Consider the following 24,472-nt stretch of genomic DNA (forward strand, 5'->3'; position numbering starts at 1 on the left):
AAAGCCTTTACTATACAGACCCTTTCTGTACTAATACAGAGCAATTCATAGTGAATATGAGCATTTGTGGATAAGAGTTTCATGAGGCTGTTAGAAAAAACCTGAAAGAAATATGCTCAGTTTACTTTCTGCCTTTGTCTCTAAACCAGCATGACAACATTTTATACTCACTTTCCAGAGCCAAACATTAAAAGACTTTTCATTTTAATGATCACTTCTTTTATACATCAGTGTTGTCTCATTTTAATTCTTAGAAAAAAGAAAATACCTTCAAAGTCCCCATCTCTGGCTTTTGCTGCAAGTTCTGAGGATGATATACTTTCTTGACATAAAGCACAGTCTTCCAATGCTGCATTCCTTAAACCATGATTAACTGTAAAACAATTTAAAAAATACTCATTTTTCCAATTTTCACTTTAAAGATTCCTGTTAGAACTTTTGGGATTAGACCACAGTAACACCTTCTTAGACGTCTTGCTTTTTCTCTACCCTGACACAAACAGTGATTTACAAGTCTCCTGTTCTGCTTTGGGATGACAACAGAAATGAAAGAGGCTGTTATTACAGGACATGCAGTCTTCTTCCTTCTGCTATTTTAGCTGCACCTACATTTTATTTCCTAATTCTTAACTTGGATCCTTTAACACAAGTAGGTTTTGAGAACAATGAGAGTCCCAAGGTGAATAACATACATCAAATCACACATGTCAAAGAGAAACTTCACCCCAAACCTCCCATTTTTCCACTCATTTTGTTTATGCTTACTGTTGTCAATACCTTCTTTTTTAATGCAGGAGTTCATCCACTACAAATTACAACCATCCAAGTACACTTGATTAATATATATTTCCCAGTGATAGTTCTTTACAGCTCCAGTTTCTTTATTACTCTTATTTGAAGGTTCAGGAGCTCTTGTGTACTCTTTCTAGCAATTCTGTCTAACCCCATTTACTTATTTTTTAACAATAAAAAGCCAGTCTATTTTCACATCATGACAGGCTGCCACCATAAAACTGTTGTGGAAGTTTCAGCCAGAAGTAACAGAAGACTGTAATGCACGTTGTGCATTATCCCAGTGCAGAATTGGGACTGGAGTGTAGGTTTTTTCTGCTGACTTGATCCAACTTTTAAACTAAGTGTTTCACATAAAAAACTCAATGCTTTTAAATGAAACTGGGAGAAAGAAAAAGTTTTCGATCTGGAAGAAAGGAAGTAAGAAAACAGAGTGAACTCTGGTCACTTCAGATGCTGGTATTTCTAATGATAACAAAGGACAAAGGTAATTGCAGCCTTGCTGGGATGACACTGTTATTCTTAGATAAGTTAGCAGACTTGCCACTTAGAAAAGAAATAATAAAAACGTTCTCAACGGGAAAAAAAATCTTTTTTTGGTTCATGATCTAGTTCTGGTTCCATTACTTTAATTATCTAGAAGTGAAATGTGGTATTTTTCTATTTTGAAGCCAAATTCTTCAATTTGTTCAAGACAGGACAAAGATTTCCGCATCTTAGGATGCTCTAAGATGAGCATTCCCATCTTATAGTCTGTTCTTTGGTAATTTAAAATGTACCCACTGTGAAACAAATCTTGGGGGGAGGAAAAGAATCTACAGAGTCCAAACTCTGCATAAATCATGGGCTATAAACTATATGGGCTACAAACACTGTGCTGCTGTTAAATATAGGAATATGGAAACAGCAGATGAACTCTGAGGACTTTAACCCTTTAGTATTTGCCTTAAAATGAACTCCTGTGTTCCTAAACAAGGCTTCATCCTGTTTACAGTCTGTTTCCATTACTCCTTTTAAACTTAGGTGAAATCACTGTACAGTGAATCCTGTCAAAAAGATAACAATATGTTAGGGGAATTTGTGTCAAATAGTTTATGGATTCCCAGTGGGGTACCAGCAGAAATTCATTAGAGAAAACAAATGTTTACAACTTTTACCTTTCTTCTGCTTTTCCTTGTCTTCTGTTTCAGGTTTGGTTGCCATAACTTCAAACAAGGTCTTCAAGATACTTCTCAGATCACTAGCATAGTTTGTCTGCAGCTGGTCAGCAACACCTTGGAGTTTGAGAAAATGGGTAAATCAATTCTAGACTGTTACACCATCCTTTTAAAAAGTATTTAAATCTGCCTGTTAGTACCCAGTAATGGCCTCACTTATTTTGAGGGGATCACTTGTTCACATTAGAAATAAAATTGAACATCTGATTAAACTAATTCTCCTTAATGGCCAAGTTACATTCTGGTTTTTATGCTACCTGCAAGCCAATACATATATTCCATATCCTTTGGCAGGAAATACTGAGAGGTTAATTTTCCATGAAAACAGAACTGCTAAGTCAAATTTCATTCCTTGAACACAACAGGGCATCACCAGGGAAAAATCAAACCTGATACAAGTCCAAATTCTTCAACTTAGTCCAATTCTAGTCCAAGTCCCATTCTTCAATTCTTAGATTACAGGGCTATTATGTCAGCATCTCTGACTCTGTAAGTTCCAAACAGGTAACAGGTCCTTCTAAACCAGACTACAACTGAGGCACCAAAACCAGAGACTTCCTGAAACTTCATCTCTAGTCCTTTCCACCACAACTTGATGTGCAAAAACTCAAAAAATTAAACCAAAAACCCCCTGAAAAATAGTTTAATAATTCAGTGATTCTCATACCTGAGATACAGACAAAAAGGCGGTGAATAAGATCGTTACTGCCATGAAATCTAGATCTGATCTTCTCTCGTGTGGCAATTTTGGCAGCCTGCAAAGCCAGCTGGATTTCTTCCTGATCAATGTCATCAGATGAACAAGAACTTGTCATTAAACTGCTGTCAGAGAAAAAAAATAATGTAAAGGAAAGGAATGTAAATCTTCACTCAGTTGTTCAGGATGTTCAGCAAATCCTAAAGGATTTATGACTCAGGCAAGACTCTATAGTGGCAGAACTAATTCCTGTAAATTCTGGTTGAAGTTAATCAGCACACAACCAATCACCAGCACCTTTGATTTTCACTCTGTGACAGCTGCAAAAAAACTTGAAGCAGAAAATCACTTGTCTGTATTTTACTGCATTTTTCCTTACAAAGTGCTGCGCCATTTTTCACATTAACTTCTTCTAAAAGCTCAATCCTGAGACCATAACTCCACCAAAAATCCTGAAGGGGAATATCAACCTAAAAATGTGAAGGTCAGTTCTGAAGTCAACTTAGAAATTGACGAAGATATAAGTTATCTGAAAAAAAGAAATAAATTCTGAATTATGTTACCTTAATATAGCAAGATCAGAGTCTAAATATAACTTCGCAAAAAAAATGGGAAGAGCAGCAATAAAATATGATTTACACAGTAGAGGTAGGTTAATTTCCTTATAAATGTAACATTAGAAATAGCTGAAATGTCAAACTATTGTGAAGAATGGCTCATCAACTCTAAAGAGATTTAAATGTGCCACCAAATGTCTACTCAAACTTTTAATTTTTTGTTAAAAACCAGATGCCAGACATTCCACACTTTCGCCACCACCACCCCTACCACTTTTCTTTTAGAGAGAAGAAGCTTGAAACAACCTGAGACAGCAGGGAAGCCTTGGAGAGAATCTTCAAATATCAGGAATTACCTTACATATTTGTAAATCAAGATGTTAAAAACAGGCAGCACTTCAGGGAAAAGCAGCACTTTGCCCCTAAAAACTCTGAAATGAGACTAGAGCACAGGATGTAACTATATTGAAGTCCTAAGGATTCACTGTGCTGACCAAAGGAGACAGGAGCTTTATTTGCATTCAAGTCAGAGGAAACATAAAACCATTTTTCTCCACATACTGGAAAGAAATTAATATAGCCAATTATTACCAAAAAACTAGACTATTTTACTTAAAATCATATTTTTGATGTCCAAAACTCCAACACTCTTTACAGACAAACACCGTGTTAAAAGAAGAGTTACTAACTGCATGCATAAGTAGCATGTATAACAAAAAAGTAATTTCTAACACATTTTGAGTTCAATCTGCTTTTGTCAGGTGCAGAAACATTCACCATCTTGCAGATCCCGTCCTTATGGCAGTATGCATGAACAGTTATTTTGGGAGAAGACACATAGGTAGCATTATTATTTATAAAAAAATTTTATAGGATATAGTTTTCCAATTCTACCTGTAGGCTCCACAGGTAATCCTTTGAAATATAAAAGAGAAATAATTATGTCACCCAATCTTAAAAGCCCTAGGCAAAACAGACTGAAAATAAATAAGTACTGCAGATTAATTACTGATAGAAATATCAATGGAAGATGTGTAGCATGAGTACCTTAACTGGCCCCAATTCTTTCAAACACAGAGCAAAGACTAGGCTTGCAGGAGACTCATTTTATTCATGTTATCTGTTGCTACTAACAAAAGAAAATTCTTGTAAGGAGATGTTATTTCTATGTTTACAGTTCCAGCAGCACCATGACTGACTAGGCCTATCAAAGACACTGAGAATGAAGTGAGAATTCTCTTTGAATTTTCCTTTGCTTTTCCATAGGGGATTTAGTAGATATTAGAAAGCAAGCCTGCCAGCATGGAAAGGCCTGTGTTCAGGACAATGAAAAGGTCATGTACAAATGCGGCTTACAAAAGAATAAACTGAAAGGCAGCAAGAGCCAGGAGGAGATTCCTGGCTCACAAGGGTATGCAGTCAGAAGATTCCTGTTCACACAAACCCTCTCACACACAGATAAAGGACTCTGCCTGGCAACAGGGCCAAACAGGCTCTACTTTTTGTTTTACATTAAGAACTTTCTTAGTGATACACACATATGCACCATAAACTGCTCTCCAAGGCAAGCATGGACTCCTGACAAAGCCAGATGCAATCTGTGTAATTATTACTTTAGAAGAAGTTAATGTGAATAACACTAGCTTTTAGAAGTTGTTAATGTGAATAACCCTAATACAAGGTCTCTTCAAAACTCCCAATACACAGAAACTTTAGTGCAGGGGAAAAACAGGGCCACTGAATCAAGGATGACTTTTCCCTCCAAATCACAGCTGAAGAAATACTTCAAAGGAAGGTGTTAGATGGGCAGAGAGCTGTGAAGAGTGCTTTCCAAGAATAAAAGCTACTTGGTCCTTTGCTGTTTTGCAGAAAGGAAGGAAGGCTAATTCCACAATTCTGACCAATTTTAATAATAATGTTTGCCTTTCTGAGCCTCCTCCAGCTTGGAGGAATGCAGTTTTACCTACTTCATTCCGGAACGTGGTTTGACCTACTTCCATTGCAGACTATTCTGTCAGGTTTTGTGGTGTGTCATTAAGACTGGCCATGTCACCACAAGACTGGCTGGGACTCTTTTTTCCCCAAAATCCCCAGCAGAGAGCACATGTGAATTGCTCCAGCGCTGTGGGATGGAAGGTCAGCATGTCTGTACAATCACATTTGTGACACATTTGCATATGCACACTCCCATGTAAACCACAGTATCCACATACAGCAGGTTGAGAAAAGAGGATATTTTGTACTTGGGATTGCTTGTACTACTACAAAGCAAAAAAAAAGAACACTCCAGAAAAATTTAAAACTGGACCTAAGAATTTCTACAGAGTCAGAAACAATTACTCTGCCTTTACCAACACAATCAAGTCCAACTAAGACAAAAATGACTCTCAAAGAACATCTAACAACCATCAGTTCTTTACTTTAAAGTATATCTGTTAAAGAATGTAGCCAAAACCACAATATTTTAGAGACAGTAAGAAATACTCTAAGAACAGAAACATTTCAAGTGTTTCAGATAAACAGCAAAAGAGCCAGCTATTTTTTAATATGAGAGTATCCCAAACAGTAATGACTGCATCCATGCAAATAGATTCTCATGATTTTGTATATTGATACTATAGAAAACAAACCTGAAATGTGATCTACTGGGTGCAGCTTACCTTTTTTTTTCCTATAAAGAATATCTTTCCTACTTGGCTTATGTAACATGGATAATTTGGATCAATATTTTCAGCCAATACCAGATATTTGGGAAGCATTTCATTCATATCCTACTACACTTGGATGTAGAATGTTTCACAGCCAGCATCCACAGAATCATGTCTCACTGCACAATACAAACAGCCACACTACTGCCATAGACAAGTCCTCATTTTCTCAACTATTTGGTTGAAAGGAACCCTGAATAACCCAATGAATTAAGTTACAAAGAGGTAACACGAAAATACACAAGGAACCCCTTGTGAAACATTTATAATATAAATAATGCTTATCATGCATTAATTTTTCAGGCTGTAAAAACATTGCAAAGCTAACACATCTGAAGGTGAATATTAAGAAATAAGATGTTATGTCAAAGGTTGATTCCAAACAATAAATCTGCTTTTACCTTATAAAGGAACAGATACCCTGTGCCAGATAAAATGAATTAGTTTTTTGTTTAACTTGGCTGCAGCCACTAATTTTAAAATTACATTTCATTTATTACATGAGAAGAGTTGTATGACTCTTCCAACACTTTCAAGGTGTATCTCTACACCTTGCCTGCTTCCAAGGCTTTACTGTGAAATTTAGCCAAATATGTACAAGCAAACAAAAGCCAATAATGTAATTGTACACAATTAAATCTTTCACCAAGATGCAATCTGCTTGATAGCTTTTGTGTTTCAAAGGACACTTCTGAGCCAGTTGAAGTAGCAGTACTCATACATAATGGAAAACAGGACTGTGGAACAAGAAGGTTATGAGAGACATTTTCAGAAAGGGACAGACATTTCAGGTAACTATCTGTGATACTGTAGGCTTTGGGCTGTGCTTGTTGGTCATTGACAATCATCCGAAATCAGTGAAAGCAGCAAAGTCTAAACCCAAACAACCAAAGTCACCAATTCGAAATTGGTCCAAATTTAAATATTTTACATTTGTGCTCAAAACATAGCAACAGCTGTAGAAATCTGTGTCCACTCACAGATGTCTCCTTTCAAATTTGTCTGGAAATGTTTGGTTCTTTAAACCTGAAATCTGCTCTGCATGAATGCAGAATGTATGAGATTCTCTGAAAGAATTTCTCATTATTCACACACCAACCCCCAGAGTATCTTAAAAATGCATTAAATATACAACAGTAACAGACAAAAATAATTTAAAAGCTCTATGTTTCAAACACAATGAATACAAAAAATCAATTGAATTTTCATGTTTTCAAATTAATCACAAAAAACTTTTAAAAATACATGGCTTAGTTTTTTGTTTCTTTATCTTTTGAAATCTTAAATCAGAAGCAATAGTGGATCACTTCTTGCAAAGGAGAAAGCCCAACAGACTCATTATACTCTACATCACAGAATCAGAGAATGGTTAGTGTTGGAAGAGAGCTTGAAAATTATCCAGCTCCAATATAAATATGTGGTGCAATTATGTCACCAAATTGAAAAGGAAATTAAGACCACCCTTTAAGTCTCTGATTTCAGGCAAGGTCTTGAATGACAACTGATTTCCAGGAAAATATCTCAGAAGATTGTCAGTGGTACCTGTAAACAGAGAGGGCTCAAGTTTCAGCCACACAAACTCATCCCAACCAAGTCTAGAAAGAAATCTCTATAACAATATTACAAATGTTTACTTGAAAAGTGTTGATAGATAATTTAATTACTAACCTCACCATTTATGTTATCCAAATACCTGTGACATCAGGGATTCCCATTCACTTGCTCTGGGAATCTCCAGCAAACTACACAAGCAGGGGCAGAAGTAGAATGTAACTCTCTGCAACAAAACAGGTAACACCTTCCTGCTGTAGTGGGAATTTACAGCTGTGATTCCACTTCACAGTGAATTCAAAATCCATGCATTAAATGGTACCATTCTGTTTCATCACATTTTAAGACCAAGGTGCTCTCTAGGAAAGTTTGGTGAGTGATGTACAGTAGCAGGTGAGACTCTTGACAGTAGAGAAAGGTGAAAACTTTCCAAGAAGTTTTCTGTGATTTCAGACATTCCGAATGTTCTACACAGAAGGACATTACACTCATAAAGCTTGCTGGAAGTTTTTACAAAGTGTCAGTAGCCCAATTCTTAAATATAGATTAGTGTTCATTTTAAAATTGATGAGAGACTGTCTACAAATGATAAAGCAGTGCAATTCTTAGGACTTAAATGATATCAATTCATTTGCACCAGTTGGCCTTAACAAATCTCTCATATCCATTATTTAACACCACAGGTATGGAATAACTAAAGATATATACATGTGTAAGTGTGTCATGTATGTGAATTTCCTCATATACAGAGGTACATTTAGAACATTCTAGTTCTTACAATATTTCTCAAAACACATTACCATGAGCTCCCCAACTTTCATTGTTTGCTCATACAGAGTTTAGCACAATGGCCACCTTATGCTCTGTGTACAATATCAATAACATATATTTTTTATCCAATCTACAATATTTAAGATTATCTCCCATTTGAATATTTTCATCCTTATGGTAAATGAAAAAAACCCAAACCAAAATGTTTGCAGGCAAATCTATGTAACTGATTGCATACAATTTCTGAAACAATTTCAGCAAGTTGGTACATTGCTCCCACTGATATTTGTGTAGGCTGTAACTGGAAATCTCACCACTAACCTGTCAGCCAAGCTATTATTCCTCTACTTCAGAGGGCTGTAAGTCAACTCTGGGTTCCAGTTTGCTAAAAAGAACAAACAGCAACTCCAAAGGCCATGTAAAGGTTCAAACACAATAGTTCAGGGAAGACAAAGGTTGCATCCATGAGAAATGACAAGAGGAAAATTACAGGGGTTTAGGTAAGAGATATGTAATTCCTATACCAGTAAGAAAAAAACCCCAACCTACTTCCCATCCTGCTTTTTGCAGTACCTCTGGTGTTTCTCTTTGGATACTCTCAGCAGAAACACAATAAACAGTAGGCTAAAACTTGTTGGTTTCTAACATCTGCTAGTTTTGATATGGTTGGAAGAGAAACTGTGAGAACCATGGCTTCTTACAATTATTTTAAGTGAAGTGAGTGGCTACACACTCAATTTTAGAGTCACTTAAACCCAAGCCAGAACATTATATGCTATTATTTAGGTAATAGCATACAGTTTTTTAGCTAAGGACTATGCTTTAAGGAATGACCCCAGAAGCTACATTTAAAGGAGACTAAAAAAAGCTTTAATGGAGAACTTTATTTCTTGTCTTTTAAACCCTAATATTTTATAAGTGAAGAGGGTTTTAAAATATAACCAAATATAAACCCTTAGCTATTTCCTCTCTCTTCTAAGATAAACAGGTCAAGAGGGTGAAAAACCCCCACCAATCAACCCAACCACCCTTAAAGCACACCAGGGCTTTAGAACCTTGTCTTGAGAAACAAATAATGTAACTGCATGCAAATCCCTCTAGCTAGAAATCACCAAAAGAACTGAACTTGACTGGACAACATAATTACCCATGTGTGAGCAATGCCCAGCTCCATCCACAGGACATGTGCTGGAAGCCCCATCTGCTGTCAACCTCCTGAATTCCTCAGGGGGGAATTATTTTTCACACACTGCAAGATTTGCAGAAGCCTGTCCTTAGCTTCTCTTGCCCCTGTAGAGGTGGGCAATCCAAGGCTGGCTCAGTAAAATAAGGAATTTGTCTAACAAATTCCTAGGTGGTATCTCCAGTCAGGAAAAAGTCCTGAGCATTGAACTCTGTTGAATTTGAAATCAACAGCAACAACTTCTGCTCCAGACCCTGGCAGCTTCTGTAGCTCTCCACTCTGCTGGAAGAATATCTTGAATCTTTCCTCAGCTATTCAGACCTCAAACTGCAGAGAATTCTCACTTGGACTTTGCAAAATCCACAGCTGGTAAAGCAGCATCTTGCTAAACAGATCCGCTGTAAGAAATTCAGCCTAGGAGAATTTATGGCTTACTCAAACTCATCAACACTCTGGACTGGATTTTCAGATGAATGCAAAGATACAGAATTTCAAATGGAAATTAAAATAAACAACACAGCCAGTGCAGAATTTATCAACTTTAACAGTGCTCTCTCCCAAATAGCTTTTTTGATAATTATAGATAAAACTTCTATAAGTATGCATATGAACAAATAACTGAAGAGCATTAGTAATCAACAGTGGTGCTTTCTAACCATCAAATTTAATGTCAGAGACTTGCAAGGTACCACACTTACTGCTTTTCCTAAATTAAACCAAAAAGGGATAAACCCTGCAAGATAAAGTTATTGTAAAATTCAAGAAAAAACAGAACAGAAAAACCAAAAAGTTACAATATTATTTGGGTTCTACTATGACTTTTTTCAATTCCACCGTGACATTTTTTCCACCACTTTCTGGTAATCAAACTTGCATTTAAAGCTCTCAATCATTCACTCACACAGCAAAAGGATAAATAAAATGAGATTAACAGCAGAAATATTTAAACTTCAGAAATATATATTGAACTGGAAAAACTGAAAGTGAAATCCACAAATAGTATAGAACTTATGATGAAATGGTATGTAAAACCAGCTCTGGTATCCAAGCCAGGGACAGAGATGTATCAGTCCCAGTTTTTACACTTTATGCAGAACCTGACAAAGGACAGGCAGAGCTTGGATACCTGACATAAATATTTCAGGGCAAAGATTAATTTTATAGAGCTCATTAGCAATGTCCTCTGCCATAGGCAAGCCACAGTTCTTCATCACAACAAGTGAGTTAATTCATTAAGCATCCAGCTCCTGCAGATCCACTTCCCAGCACAAGGAACTCTGAGGGATATGGAAACTTGGTAGCATGATATTTTTATGTTGCTTCCATCAGTTCCCTCAAAAAATAATACAAAAATGAGCAGCAGAAACATGAATGCATCCTAGGGTCTAGGAGAATCCCACAGAAATTCCATATCCAGATGTGGTAGCCAAGGCTGAGAAAAGTTAATGGAAATTTTAGATGGAACCTTAAAATTTTAATTAGAAAAGACAGCTTTCTATCTATTTTTCACCATCAATACAGCTGTAAGCATGAGGAAATCCTCTCTTTTTTCCTCCAATCTAATTGTGGTTTTACAATGTATCTTTAGACATGGACAAAAACTCTGCAAAAACTGCAGTTACTATAGTGATTTTAATTACACATAATCTGAAAACTCCCAAACATGCTATTCTAAGGGTTTTACTGAGGGAAAAAACACTAATCTGTAAAATAAAACCTAATTTCTGAAAGCTAGTAATTTTGTTCTATTACTATCACAGGGAACACCAAGTGACATTCAACAGCAGATTTTTTACACATCACTAAAATGAAAATGATTATAATTGTGGCCAAATTGCTAAAAATGAAAATTGCAACTGAGCTATGTAGAAACAAGAACACAAGCCCATTATGATCACTTTGTGTCAGTCTCCAGCCATATGGTATGTTTGATATGCCACTTGGAATACAGCCCCCAAATGGGAAATTTGGAGTGTCTACCAATTCTGCCAGAACTGTCTAATTGCCTCTGCCACTGATGCTAGTCAGCCTAAAATACTGCCCTGTTTTACTTGATTTACACAGAGAGCAATATATTCTATATTTACTTCAACCACATTGAACATTTTAACACCTCTAAAATATGAAGTTTATAATTTTAATAGGGAAAGACCAAAAAACTTCCAGCAACTGAATTCTCACCTTCCCACTGTAACAAGCACTTGTTAGCGTTAGCTGCCTGGGTTATTCCTTGGAAAAAATAAAATCTGCATCCAGTTACTTGTTACTAAAGACAAAGATTTGCATAAAATATAAAATACTCTGTAGACTATCCTAGAAAGGAACACTATAACTTAGAAAATGCGACACCATTTTGAGATTTAATTTTTTTTGTCTTGCAGGGTGAAGAACAAGATAGGCATAAAACACATCAAGAAGAATCCTGGCGGTGAAAACCCAGAGACATCTGCCTCAGTCACACACGTCTCACTGACTAAAATCAGAAGCAAAAGCTGACAGACCTCATCAAAGCTGACTTTTTGTTTTGCTGGTACTGCTCAGCTGGTTGTTGGGGCAAGGGATTTAGCAGCTGAACAAAAAGACTGTATACAGCAAGCTATTTATGAGTGTATTAATACTGCCCTCACACTGCTTGAGTGACAGAGCTGTGCAAAACAGCACAGACTCTCACTGCCTAAGAGACACACAAACAGTTTGCAGTTCAAAATCATTAGGCAGGAATAGCATCTATAGTGGAAGTGATTCAGATTTGCTCAAGGTATAAAACCCCTTTCTCTTCCCACAGCTCTGCTCACGGAACTCCATTTCCAGGACTCCAGAAAAAGCCACGTAAAGCCATTACTAACAGCCTTTTTGTGGTTGTGAGCAATCTCTCCATAAAGAGCAGCTCTACAGAAAAAAAGGAGACAGAAAATCTACAGAAATGCACTGATCAGACCCAAAATGACAGTACCAAACATTAATGCAGAACGAATCTGTCATTTTGCATAGCTACAACATGAGCTGAGCATGTTAACAAAGGCAAAAGTGCAAGACAGAAGAACTGGAGACAGAGCTGATCAGGTGGACTGACCAGTCAGTTAAAATACATTGTTAATGTATTTGTTGTACTCCATATTACGATCTACAAGTTCCTCAGAGTAGCTGTGGTCTCTGCTAAAACCTGCAGGCATGTAATTTGTGCTGTAGCTTTGATAGCTTAAGCTCTGGACCATGAGATGAAAGAACTTAATTCTCCTACTATAATTCACAGTCCTGGAGAACAACCAAGTTCTTTTTCCTTCTTGAATCCTTTTCAAGGCTGAGTTCTACTGATGAGAAAGCACTGTATAAAACCTGCTTCTGTAAGAAACTGTCCTCCCACATGAATTTTGTTTGGTCTGTGAGATGGGCAAGAAATTGGCTCAGAGTCCTCACTCAGAGTGCTGATCCATGGTCTGTACCTGGGCTGGCAGCCTGCCACGAGCGGGAATCCCCAGGAACGGACACTGGGCTTCACTTGTTCAGCATCACCAAAACCATCTGGATGACAAGAGTGGGAGCACTGTCCCCAGGCCTGCTGGTGACACCACACTGGGTGGTGAGGTGGACGTGCCAGCAGGGAAAGTCATCTCACAGAGCAGGACAGGCTGGAACAGGGAGCTGCCAAGAGGAGTGTGGAGTTTCACAGGGACAAGTGCAAGGTCCTGCAGCAGTGCTGACACCAAAGGGCCTGGCACAGGCTGGGATCCTTTGCTGAGGGGGACCTGGGGGTGCACAACAAGAGCTGAACAGGGCTCAGCAGTGAAGCTCTGCAGCAATGACAGCAAATCAGATGCTGCCATGCACCCACAGGGGCACCAGCAGCAGAGATGAGAGATGTGACCGTCCCAAACCCCCAAGAGCTCTTCAGGCCACACCTGGAGCACTCCTGTGTCCGGCTGTAGTCTACACAGCTCAAAAAAAGGAACAGATGGACTGGAGAGCATCCAAAGGAGAGCCATGAAGATGACGGAGAACTAGCCCTATGAGGAGAGATTGAAGGAATTATATCAGTATTTCATTCCCTGGAGAAGGCTCCAGGGGACCTCATCACTGTACATAAAGAGTGGCTACAGAGAGGATGGGGGTTGACTCTCCACAAGGAGCCACATGGAGAGAACAAGTTGTACCAGGGGAGGTTTCATCTTGATAGAACAAATATTTTACACTAAGAACGATCAATGTCTGCCCACATATACACAAATACAGATATTCTAACTGAAATATCTAGATAAATATCCCACTCTAACTGCTGGCAGATTCTTACTGTTTTGGCATAAACTTGAGTCACAATTCATTGCAGATACTGCCTTTTACAGACTGTAAACAATGTGCTAAAACTTCACCACCAATTTTTTTACATGACTAAAATAGTAGAAAAATATACCAAAAAACCCCAGTAGTTAAGCTGCAATGACATATTTTAAAAAAACTCCAACCTGTTGACTAGGGAAAGTATCTAGTGTAACAATAAGGATAGTTTTAAGAGTTATTACTTATATTTAAAGTTCTCATTTATTGGCTCCTTATAACCTTAAAATAAAGAAGTAGAGTTTACCATGTACAGTTTACTCTAGGCAGACAAACCCTCAAACATAGATTCATAATTTCTTTCTCCCTGGCACTCTTAAAACAAAAACTCCAATGAGACTTGAAATCCACTAATTGTAACTACCCTGTTCTTCTGTTGTCTCACTTATTTTTCCTTATCATTCCCAAATCAACATTTTTCTTGCATTTTCTAGCTGCCGTCTTTCAGAGAACTTAGGTCCAAACTTTGAGCATATCATATTATTCCTTGCTGAGAAAGTTGACTACTGGTATGGGCATCTCAAGTCTGGATACTGCCTAAAGAATATTTTAAAAAAATTATCTTCTGAACTGGGCCGAACATTTAACTTCTTGACCCCCAGACCTCTGAGACTAGAAAGAGGAACATTTTACATAGATCAGGTACCAATGAAATCAAACTGTCCTTAGCAAAACCATTTGAGAACCAAAACCACTGTTTTGAATGGTGCTTTGGGATCCAAGAGTTGAAATTTTCTCCCTGGTTCTCCATTTGGAAAACAATAAATGCCCATTTCTACAGAATTCCATATATTCAATACTTCATTGTCTCAAATCAATTCCATCATTGCTATTTAATACACAATTAGTTCAACATTACTGCTGCAGTTAAACTGGTTTTGCTATTACAGCCAAATTTCCTGAAGATATTCCCAAAACATGCTGCAATCTGACAACATGACTGTCAGTCTCAGTACTGATTATTTAATAGCACAAACGAATTGTTTATGTTTCACAGGAGGATGAAAGAGCACATAACTGCATTTCAAGAATTCTATCTTTTGCCAATTATTTTTCAGATAAAATTGCAAATGTTACATTTAATGTCTAATTTTTGCTAAGTGTAAACATCAAGAAATTAGATACACTAAAATTGCATATTTCAGAAGAAAAAGAAACCAACTCCCAAATTAGGTATTATTTTGGATATTCATATGGCATCATGGAAAACCCAGTTATTTCAGACAAGAACATTTTAGGGATTTTCTTTGCAAGGAACATGTTTGTTGCAGTAAACAAATAATGCAACTCTAGAGAAGCTGTTTAATGGCCAAATAAAACCCTCTAAAGAGAAAACAGAGGAATACCTAAAAATAACATATTCGCAAAAATTATACAAATAGATGCACTGAATATTACATTTCTATGCACAAAGATCTATGAACATACTATTGTAAAGCAGTGAGACTTAAGAGCTGGGGCTTTTTTCTTTTATTTCATTAAAGTGAGCCATTAAAAGAAGTTTTAGCTGTTTTTAAACTATATTTTCCAAAATGGGAAACTTCTGTCATTACAGTCAAGCAAGCATTTTGCTGGTTTGTAGTACTGGGCCACAAACTACATCTCTGGTAATATCCATCAGATTGCAGAAAAATGGACAACTTAGATTTCATCAAGCCACCCAGGGATGATACAATGTTGTTTTTTAGTGGACAAGAGCACAAAGGCACATGTGCAAATACTGCCTGAAAAATCAAACTTTCTTTTTCCTAACTGTCAATACAACTGCAACATCAATGGACAAAGGCAGTCCAGGAAGGCCTTCCAAAGAGGTGGTGCATCTAATCAAGGCTTATTCTCACTGCTCCAGTTATTCCTGAAGAGTCACTGAGGCTACACCTACCATCCATTCACACAGCCCTGTGTGAAACAGTCTTCAATGTACACAGTACTTGGAACAGGGCAACTGTTGCATGCAGGTAAACTGGGTTTTGTTTGAAGAACAGTCAAAAGGAAATGTATTTCAAAATGAAAACAATGGAGAACAGTTTTTGTTGCGTCTTTCTGCCCTTATTTTAAAAATACAAAACTCTAAAAAGTTGAACTTGAAGACAGGTATATCCTAAAAAAACCTCCAATTGTTATTTGTAGTATTGCTTCTATCACTATTAGAAAAGTCATCTTATCTCCTTTTTTTATCCCCAAACCTAGATGAAATTTCAAAATCCTGAAGTTCAAATGAAGTTCTGGGGAAAGAAAAACAGATGAAAAAGAGAGGATAAGAAGCAGTGGAGGATGATCTACATCAGCTGAAGTAGTGGTATTTCATCTGTCTGTACCAGAGCAAAAACGTTATTGCACACAGTGCATGCGATACATCTCATACATGTATGTTAATGCAAACAGTGAAAAATGCAAAGATCTCATTTTTATGTTTTAGTTACAGTTTTCTGTCCTAACCTTAATTCCATTATCACTCTCGTTAAGTGCTTTGAGTAAAACTGAAGTTAAAACTCCCATGCAGTTTCAGAAGATGAGAATATAAAAGAGTATTGCTAAAAACACCAAGGTCATGGTTTCAATCCCTGTATGGGCCATTCACTTACAAACCGCGCTCCACAACATCTGTGGGGCCCTTCTAACCCAGAATATTCTGTGAAGTCAGAAGCAGCTCTTCACTGTATTCTTACCAGTGTTGGCCAGCAACAGGGTGTAAGTTAAACTGTTAACTGGAACATCTTTTATTTTACAAGGCAAAACTAAATGGAAAAGACATGTTTTTTAGAAACCTAAAGGCTGGCTAAGAAAAACATTTGTAACTTGTCAAGCTACAACCTGAAGTGTCTTCTGAGAATTGCTACATGGATAAATAAAAGTGAGATCATGGACATATGTAAGTGGTTCCTGCATGCATTAAAAACTTTTCCATAAATAGTTGTCTCATTTGTCACAGCACTGAAGAAAGCTGGCAGGTTAAAAAAAATAAATAAAAATCAGAAAGCGCACCTGTTGTTCAAAAGGAAGAATACTCAGAAGTGTTGCTGTCACTTGATTAATCCAATGAAAATTTTTAACCAAGCATAACTCAGTAGCATTTGTCAAATCTGACTGCAAAGTGATGTTATTACCTCAGAGCGTAAATGCTGGAGAGACTACAGGTAGTGACAGAAACACTCTCATAGTCACTGCTGGAGATGGAGCTGAGGGGGGAATCACGTAAGCCATCCTGAGAACTGGAAAAACACACGGAGACAAAATGAACTGCTGAAGCGAGCAAAGGCAAAAACAGCATTGAGATAAGTCATGGCTTGGCATGGGTTATTCAGAAATAAGAATAAACTAGCAGTTGCACTTTTTTGCTCTTCAGAAGATGATACAAACCTATTCTGGTTTTTTTCCCAAAAGGACAGGCAATTCAGCAAAGTCAGTGGGCACACATCTCACAATAACCTTCAATTTAATTCATGCCATACAGTTAAAATATTCAGGAAATAACTGTGAGTCTTACATTTTCATTGGAGATAGAGGAAATAGCTTGCCCATGCTGCTAAGTGTGGTATAACCTTAAATTGAAGACAAAGCTGAAAGTTCATAAAGTCATCTTGGGTTTCAGGCCAAGGCACAGTAATGCATACACTTCAAAAACTTCTGAATATTGTGACAAGTCTGACCTATGTTTGCTCTCCATTGGATGGAAATTCCCCATTGTTTTCTGTTAGAAAACAGAACGTTGACACTTGGGTGATGGAGCTGAATACACCCACCCCTAAGTGTGCTCAGTCCCTCCAAGTGCCATATATGTACCTCAAATTTTGTGCTTTGAGCCAACAGAGACCCAGGAAGGAGCAGTCCCATGGCAAACCACTGACACTTCATTAGCAGAAATCCACTAGCTACTAATTAAAAGGATATGACTAATTTAAATGAATGGTACACAACTTGTCTCTGGCATCCCTGGACTAATGAAAAGCCTCTAAATAACACATCATTTCAGATCTTACACCATATTATCAACATAAACTAAAATTAGAGGAGTAAAAATAGTTTCATAAACACTTATAAAACTATCTTGTAAAGACCTATTTCTTGTTTGAATTAGAATTTACTGCTCAGCTACTAGAAATTCCACAAACTGAGAAAAAAAAAATTATATGAGATAAGAAAATACGTAATCTTGAGCAGAGATATCAAAGTTGTATTGGCTCTAGGCAGTGCAGAAGATTCACTCAAGCCAGCTGAACTCAAATGTTCAGTCAACAAATTTTTGGACAATACAAAGAGAAACCTAAGAAACATCTCCAGTTAAAAGAGAGGTACATATATAGGTCAGGGTTATTTCACCTTACTTCTCCACAATTATGAATAGATTTTTTAATGTCCTTTTGCTTTTTAGATATATGCAAGCCAGTTATGTTTCAAGCTCTCTTTTTCTGCCAAATTTACTATTACAGCTATTTTTTCAGCTAGAAGTCTGGAAGAATGCTTAAGGGGAATTCTTCAAAGCAGTGCATGGAAGGTATGTGCTCTAATCCCACTAAGAAATAATAGGATTTGTTTGCATACCTCCCACTAATCACTTGGAAAATGTACCCCTTCATGTTTCTCATTTCTGACTGCCAATCTGAAAATAAATCCCAAGTGTACCATGCTTTAGTTGAAAGGAGAGACTTCACAACCAGAAAATAATTTTATCAGACTTGAACAAAAATCTATTTAACTTTCATTCGTTTTATGTAATTTCCCTTGCTAATTCTGCTCATTATGAAGAGATATATGCATTTAAACAAAGGCTTACTCTTTTATAGCTCATCACCTTTACCCATCCAATCTTACAATATGGTCATGCTACTAAAATGTAATTTTACTGTCTGTTTTACAGCAGCTGAGTGATATTAAAAAAACCATTAGCACACAATTTCACACCATGATTAGGCAGGTGTGGTGGTGTGCTCACCCCCCCTTTTCTTTTTAAACAAAAGCAAGAAATGGCAGTTTGAATGTCTGTACCCAAACTGGGTGCTGGGGAGACAGGTAACACCACAGGAGCCAAGGGCCATACATCTTGCACAGCAGCTGAGGGTGACCCGAGCACACACCAGCCAAAGTACAGTGGGTATGCAAATATGACTGTAAGTCACTCATCTCAGCCCAAAAATAGTGGACAGCCCAGGGCCTGTTGAGCTCTCCTGTGTGGCAGCAGCCTGCATGCCAGGATCTCTCTTGTAGGGATGCCTCTCAAGGCTGAGTGAATCCTTACCACCCCAGATACTGAGCAAGTGAAACTGGGAATAAGCGTGCTGAAATGAGGAAATATTAGCTAAGTGACAAAAAGATTGACTGCACGTACATAAATAATCCTTTAGACATAAACCATTGATCAGGTCTGGGACTAAGTCAGGATCCAGCTCCTCTCTGAACCTCAAGACTCAGTGAAAGGATCTCCTTGGCAACTTTGTTTGACCCTGTCCTCTATGCACTAAATACTGAAGTGTACCTTGTCACTGAACCTTGTTAAACTGCTCTTACATTTACCATGGAATTTTGTTAACTCATTGTCTCACAGCAAATACATCCCTGCTTCTCCCTTGCAAGTCAAGCACATCACTCTTTTCCTCAGAACAAAATAATTTTTGAACAGCAGAATCAGGAAACAAGAACAAGTAGCAAACTCAGCATCTTCTTGTATGCTCTTCCACCTCCCCACCATTTCCAGATTTTGCCAGAGTAAAAATCCTGCCCACTGATTTGGGTAGTAATAATTTTTCTGAAAGATGTCAGGTTTGCTGACCTTCAGTGCTTTCTTTGAAGCTCTGCCTGCTATATTTGCAGTCCAATCAAAATATTTCAGTTACCAGTATTTAGGCACTTTAATTTTCTTAGGTTCTTAGTTTTCTACTTTTTTGTTTTAAAGAATTTAAGATTTAAAGTTCTTCCAGAGAGCCCAAAGGGCTTACATTTTTCCCAAGAACTCAAAAGTTCACACGTTTTTGGGGAGTTAAATGGAAATGCACTAGGCTAAAACATAAACCAAACCAAGCACCACCCTAAAGTACCACCTCTCTGCTAAAAGCAGATATTATTTATTAACAACATTGACCCAAGACATGAAATCACCTTCTATCATCAGCTACCTATATGGAATGGACATTCTGAGACAGAAGGCAAAGCAATAAAGCACCTTCATGGTAAGCAAACCAGTGAGCATGATGAACACAATGGCCCACAGCCAGCTGGCATGATCAACTATCCCAATGCTACCTTTACTTTCATCTTTACAAATGTCTTCTGAACAGGCAGTAAGCCTCACCTCATCTCTCCTCCACACTTTGCCTTTCATTTCAATCTTCTCTCACTCCATGCCAGTTCCTATCAGCACAACTCTTTCTCACCAGTTTCATCATCTCACCAATTTTTAAGCCTTGCCTTAGCCCAGTTTGCCATTCTAAACTGCTTTATAAATGCCTTCATTTCCTACTTCTCAATTTTTCTCTTGGGGCACAAACCTGACCATGCTGAACAATCTGCTGACTTCAGGATGAGATATCCATCCAGTCAGTCATCATTTGGCAATGCAAACTGCTTGAACACACTTGACACAAACCACACTCACAAACATTTGTTTGTTGTAATAAACCATGTGTAGTTTAGGGAATTACAACATGAAAACATTTTTCTCATTCCTGTGTATCCATACACACTGAATCATTGTACTGGAAACAGTATTTATGATTTACAGTGTTTATTACTGATTCATATTCAGGCTCTAACTCTTCACATAAGAAGTTCTAAGTTTATTTAGTACTAAGAAATGGGAATCCAATAATGGTAACTCTATTTTATACTAAGTGTTATACGAACTAGCTTTAAAAAAAAAACCCTTAATAATCACTTCTTTCCCTCTCAGTACACACAGTCTTGGGATAACTGTAGAGTTTTCTTAATATTAATGTCTGCCTGAAGATCCTCTCTGCTTTTCTAAGGTGCTGATAGATCCTGAGGTGAATTGACCTGTTTTTCCCATCTCAAGATTCCCATTGTCAGCTGATGATGGCTCAGCACACACACTCATTAGCACAATTATAAGAGATAATCTGTGCATAAAGCCACATTCTGCAGCTGGGAGCTGCTAACCCTTCCTTTCCACATCAGCCCACAGCTGACCTGAGCTTCATCACTGTCATGCTCATTTGCAGTAATGTTGTTTTGGATTGGGATTCATAGGCCTGCTTAAAATGGGGAATGTGGCAGAAGTTTCTTTCATTTGTAGGTCTTAAACACCTACAAGTGCTGTTTTAAAAATTGCATTCTAGCACTGGATAAAACCACTATCCAGGCTCATCAAAACATAAACATAATTATTCAGCACTTCAGATAAAGTAACAGAATAAAGATTTGAGGACATGGAGCAAAGTGACATGGGGTGTTATGGCTGCCTCTTTTCATGGAACACTGGCAGACTGAACCAATGAACCCTTCACTGAAAGCTGTTGGCCACTTTTTGTAACTATTCTAAAAAGAAAAAACAAACTGAAAGCCACCTTTATTTTATCCACACATTTTTGTATTGGAATGTGTTTCTAGCCTCTTACATTTAATTAAACCTCTGCTTCAGGGGACAGTTTCTTCATGAATGCTACTAATTGAATACAATTACATTTCATATTACAATAGCTACTTGGCACAAGTATTGTTTGACTGGCTCACTACACTAGGGCTGACTAAAGCCTCATGTGTCACACCAAATCCACTCAAAATTATCTTTTAAAACTTTTTAACCTGTTATTTCAGGAATCCCTACATTGAAAGCTAATATGTTTCCCTGCTTCAATTGATATTTGGACCTAGGTAAAAGGGAGGCTGGTATCAAACAGTGACACCAAAGCTTTGTAACAGTAGTGGTGTTATAGGATACTGCACAAAATCAGAGTTCAGCAGGCAAGGTAAAACACTGCCATTTCAAATTTGAGACCTGTGTTGTTAAAAAGAAGGGGAGGAGGGACTGAAAAAATTAATTTCTACTGAATCTGAATTTGGCTAGTTGCACAAAGGCAATAAACAGAATACTAGAAGGGGAACAAAGAACTTCAATCAACAGCCAGATAAAGGATTGCTTAAGGGAAGTTTTGCAGTTAAAAGGCTGATGTCTGATTCCCAATCAAGTACTATTTGCTTTTTGCTCAGAATTTTTGATAAGAATTTTTCTTTCTCCTGAACAGCCAGTTAGAAGACTAATCAGTACAAGACAATAAACAGACATATTTTTGTTTATGTGAACTTGCACAGCTGTCCAGTAATTTTTCATGGAAAAGCCAACACTTTCATGTAAAAATATACACAATTTTCTTAAATCTTACTGTGAAGGAAATATTCCAGAAAAGTATGAATTGAAGACATTTAATCAAGTTAATCTGAATTTCAATATCAATTAATTTAATTTTTATAAAGGAATACTTGTAGAAAAGCTAGAAACTCAGACAAGCTAGAAAGGCACTTTGTGTGAATTTGGTTTTGGCTTTTTTAGCAAATATTAGCCATCCTCCAAATACAAATGGCTGAATGGCTGTTTTCCATGCATTTATAAAGGTGGAATGGCTTATCTTCAAGTTGCTGCACTGAAAATGTGCACACATCACATGTTGCTAAGGAGTGAACAAAATAAAGTACAGGCCAAAAAAATCAAAATTAGAAACCAACTGTCTGAAACAGGTGTTCATTTTTTAATGAAGTTATTCTAATATGCTGAGGAAATAAAATTTTTAATGTATTACGATATAGACTACAGTAAAATGTAAATATTGGACAATATATACAATTTAGGATTAAAGAATTGAAAGACTAAGAAAGGAGACAACTTGATACCAAGCTCAAGAACAAATTATTCCTCTTATTCTAGAGTTGCAATATACATCAACAAATAGCAAAACATGCTCTTCCAAGGACACCTCATGCTTCCTCCTTACACTGCAAAAGCATGGGGCAAAATATTCTGATTTTTGGGCCCCACAAGTAAATGCAAAATTTGCCAGCATCCAACAGCTGATGGACACAGCTGGAGCTTGCAGGAAGGCTGAAGGTAAGAAATTCTCCTCACTACCAGTGCAGCTCCTTTTGAAAACTGTCACTGCAAAAGGCTTCATCAAGAATACATTCAAACTGATCAAGGAAAATGGAAAAAAATTGTAAAACTTAAGTTAGACATTTTAAATAGATCTGCAGTGGAAAAAGTGAGAAACTGCACTTAATCCCTTTTGTTATATCAGAACTGTTCTGAGGTCAGTATGTAGATAAACAAACATGCAACAGAAGCAGGTATTTAAGACTAAAACACGAAAACACCAGTGTTTTATGACAATATCAAACAATTTGCCAAACTTCATAAAACATTAGCAGGTTTACATGGACTCCTCAGCTCCAGAAAGAACAGAAAGACAAATATTTACAAAACACACACAAGAAAATATCTTCCCTCCTTGTAGTTTTCTTTCTTCTCTGAAAGAGCATGAATAATATTACATTTAAATGAACATTTAAAAGAAAGAATCGGTATAGTTTGCTTCCAACTGAAAAACAAGGAATACTAGATAGAGATTTAAAGCTTGGTTTTGGGGTTAACTTATATTCTTTTTTACCCCCAAACACCAAATGGTGTTTTTTCTGTAGTTTTATCATCTTATGTTCTATTCTTACATGGCTTTTTTTAACTGTTTTTCTTACACGACAGCCTTTATTTATCACCTTGTCCCTTCAGCAAGCCAGACACTGCATCTTTGTTAATGCTTTTCTCATATTTGCATCTCATTAGCACTGCTGCCCAAGACTTGTGTGCTGTTGGTGTTTTATATCTTTGAGATACAAGCAAATAATAAAGAAAGATATAAAATCAGCTAACACTTCAAAACCCAAGCAGCAGAGACCTGTCAATATCCAGTGGTGGCTGTCTGTGATGGTGTGACTCCATCAGCACACAAGGGAAGGGCTGTGGAATGTCATTGAGCTGCACTTCTCTAAAGCCTCTGACACAGTCCCCCAGAACATCCCTGGATGCAAACTGGACAGAGATGGACTCAGTGCATGGACTGTATATGGATAAGAAATTGGCTGGATGGTCAGATCCAGAGGGCAGTGGGCAATGGCTCTGGACATCAGTGACAAGTGGTGTCCCTCCAGGGAGCCTACTGGGACCAGTGTTGTTTCACATCTCCATTAATGACACAGATGAAGGGATTGAGTGCACCCTCAGCACATCTGCAGGTGACACCAAGCTGGGGAGTGCAGCTGACACACCTGAGGGACAGGACTCCATCCACAGGGACCTGGACAAGCTCCACAAGTGGCCCATGGCAATCTCATGGGCTGTAACAAGACCAAGTGCTGGTGATCCAGGGCAGCTCCCAGTGACAGCACAGGCTGGGGATGAACAGATCCAGAGCAGCCCTGAGAAGGACCTGGGGGTGCTGTGGCTGAGAGGCTGGACATGACCCAGCCATGGGCACTCCCAGCCCACAAACCTCCCTGTCCTGGGGTCACCCAAAGCACCGAGGGCAGCAGGTGAGGGAGGGCATTCTGCCCCTCTGCCCCACTCAGGTGAGACCCCACCTGCAGCTCTGCATTCAGCTCTGGGGCCCCACCACAGGAAGGACATGGACCTGTTGGAGCAAGTCCAGAGGAGGCCACCAAGAGGGATG

At 37.8% G+C, this 24,472-nt stretch overlaps 1 protein-coding gene across 1 annotated transcript in view; it reads right to left on the bottom strand.

Moving 5' to 3' along the window:
* Positions 1-24,472, bottom strand: part of ZFYVE28 (zinc finger FYVE-type containing 28) — a 79,455-nt gene that overhangs the window by 14,061 nt on the left and 40,922 nt on the right. Inside the window, exons 8-11 of the mRNA XM_014308530.2 lie at positions 16,916-17,020; positions 2,677-2,831; positions 1,950-2,066; positions 269-373 (exon numbers count right to left, since the gene is read on the bottom strand). Coding sequence (XP_014164005.1) covers positions 269-373; positions 1,950-2,066; positions 2,677-2,831; positions 16,916-17,020 — 482 coding nt within the window. The remainder of the gene's footprint in view (positions 1-268; positions 374-1,949; positions 2,067-2,676; positions 2,832-16,915; positions 17,021-24,472) is intronic.

The sequence above is a fragment of the Geospiza fortis genome, unplaced genomic scaffold, assembly GCF_000277835.1.
Source record: "Geospiza fortis unplaced genomic scaffold, GeoFor_1.0 scaffold147, whole genome shotgun sequence".
Lineage (NCBI taxonomy): Eukaryota > Metazoa > Chordata > Aves > Passeriformes > Thraupidae > Geospiza > Geospiza fortis.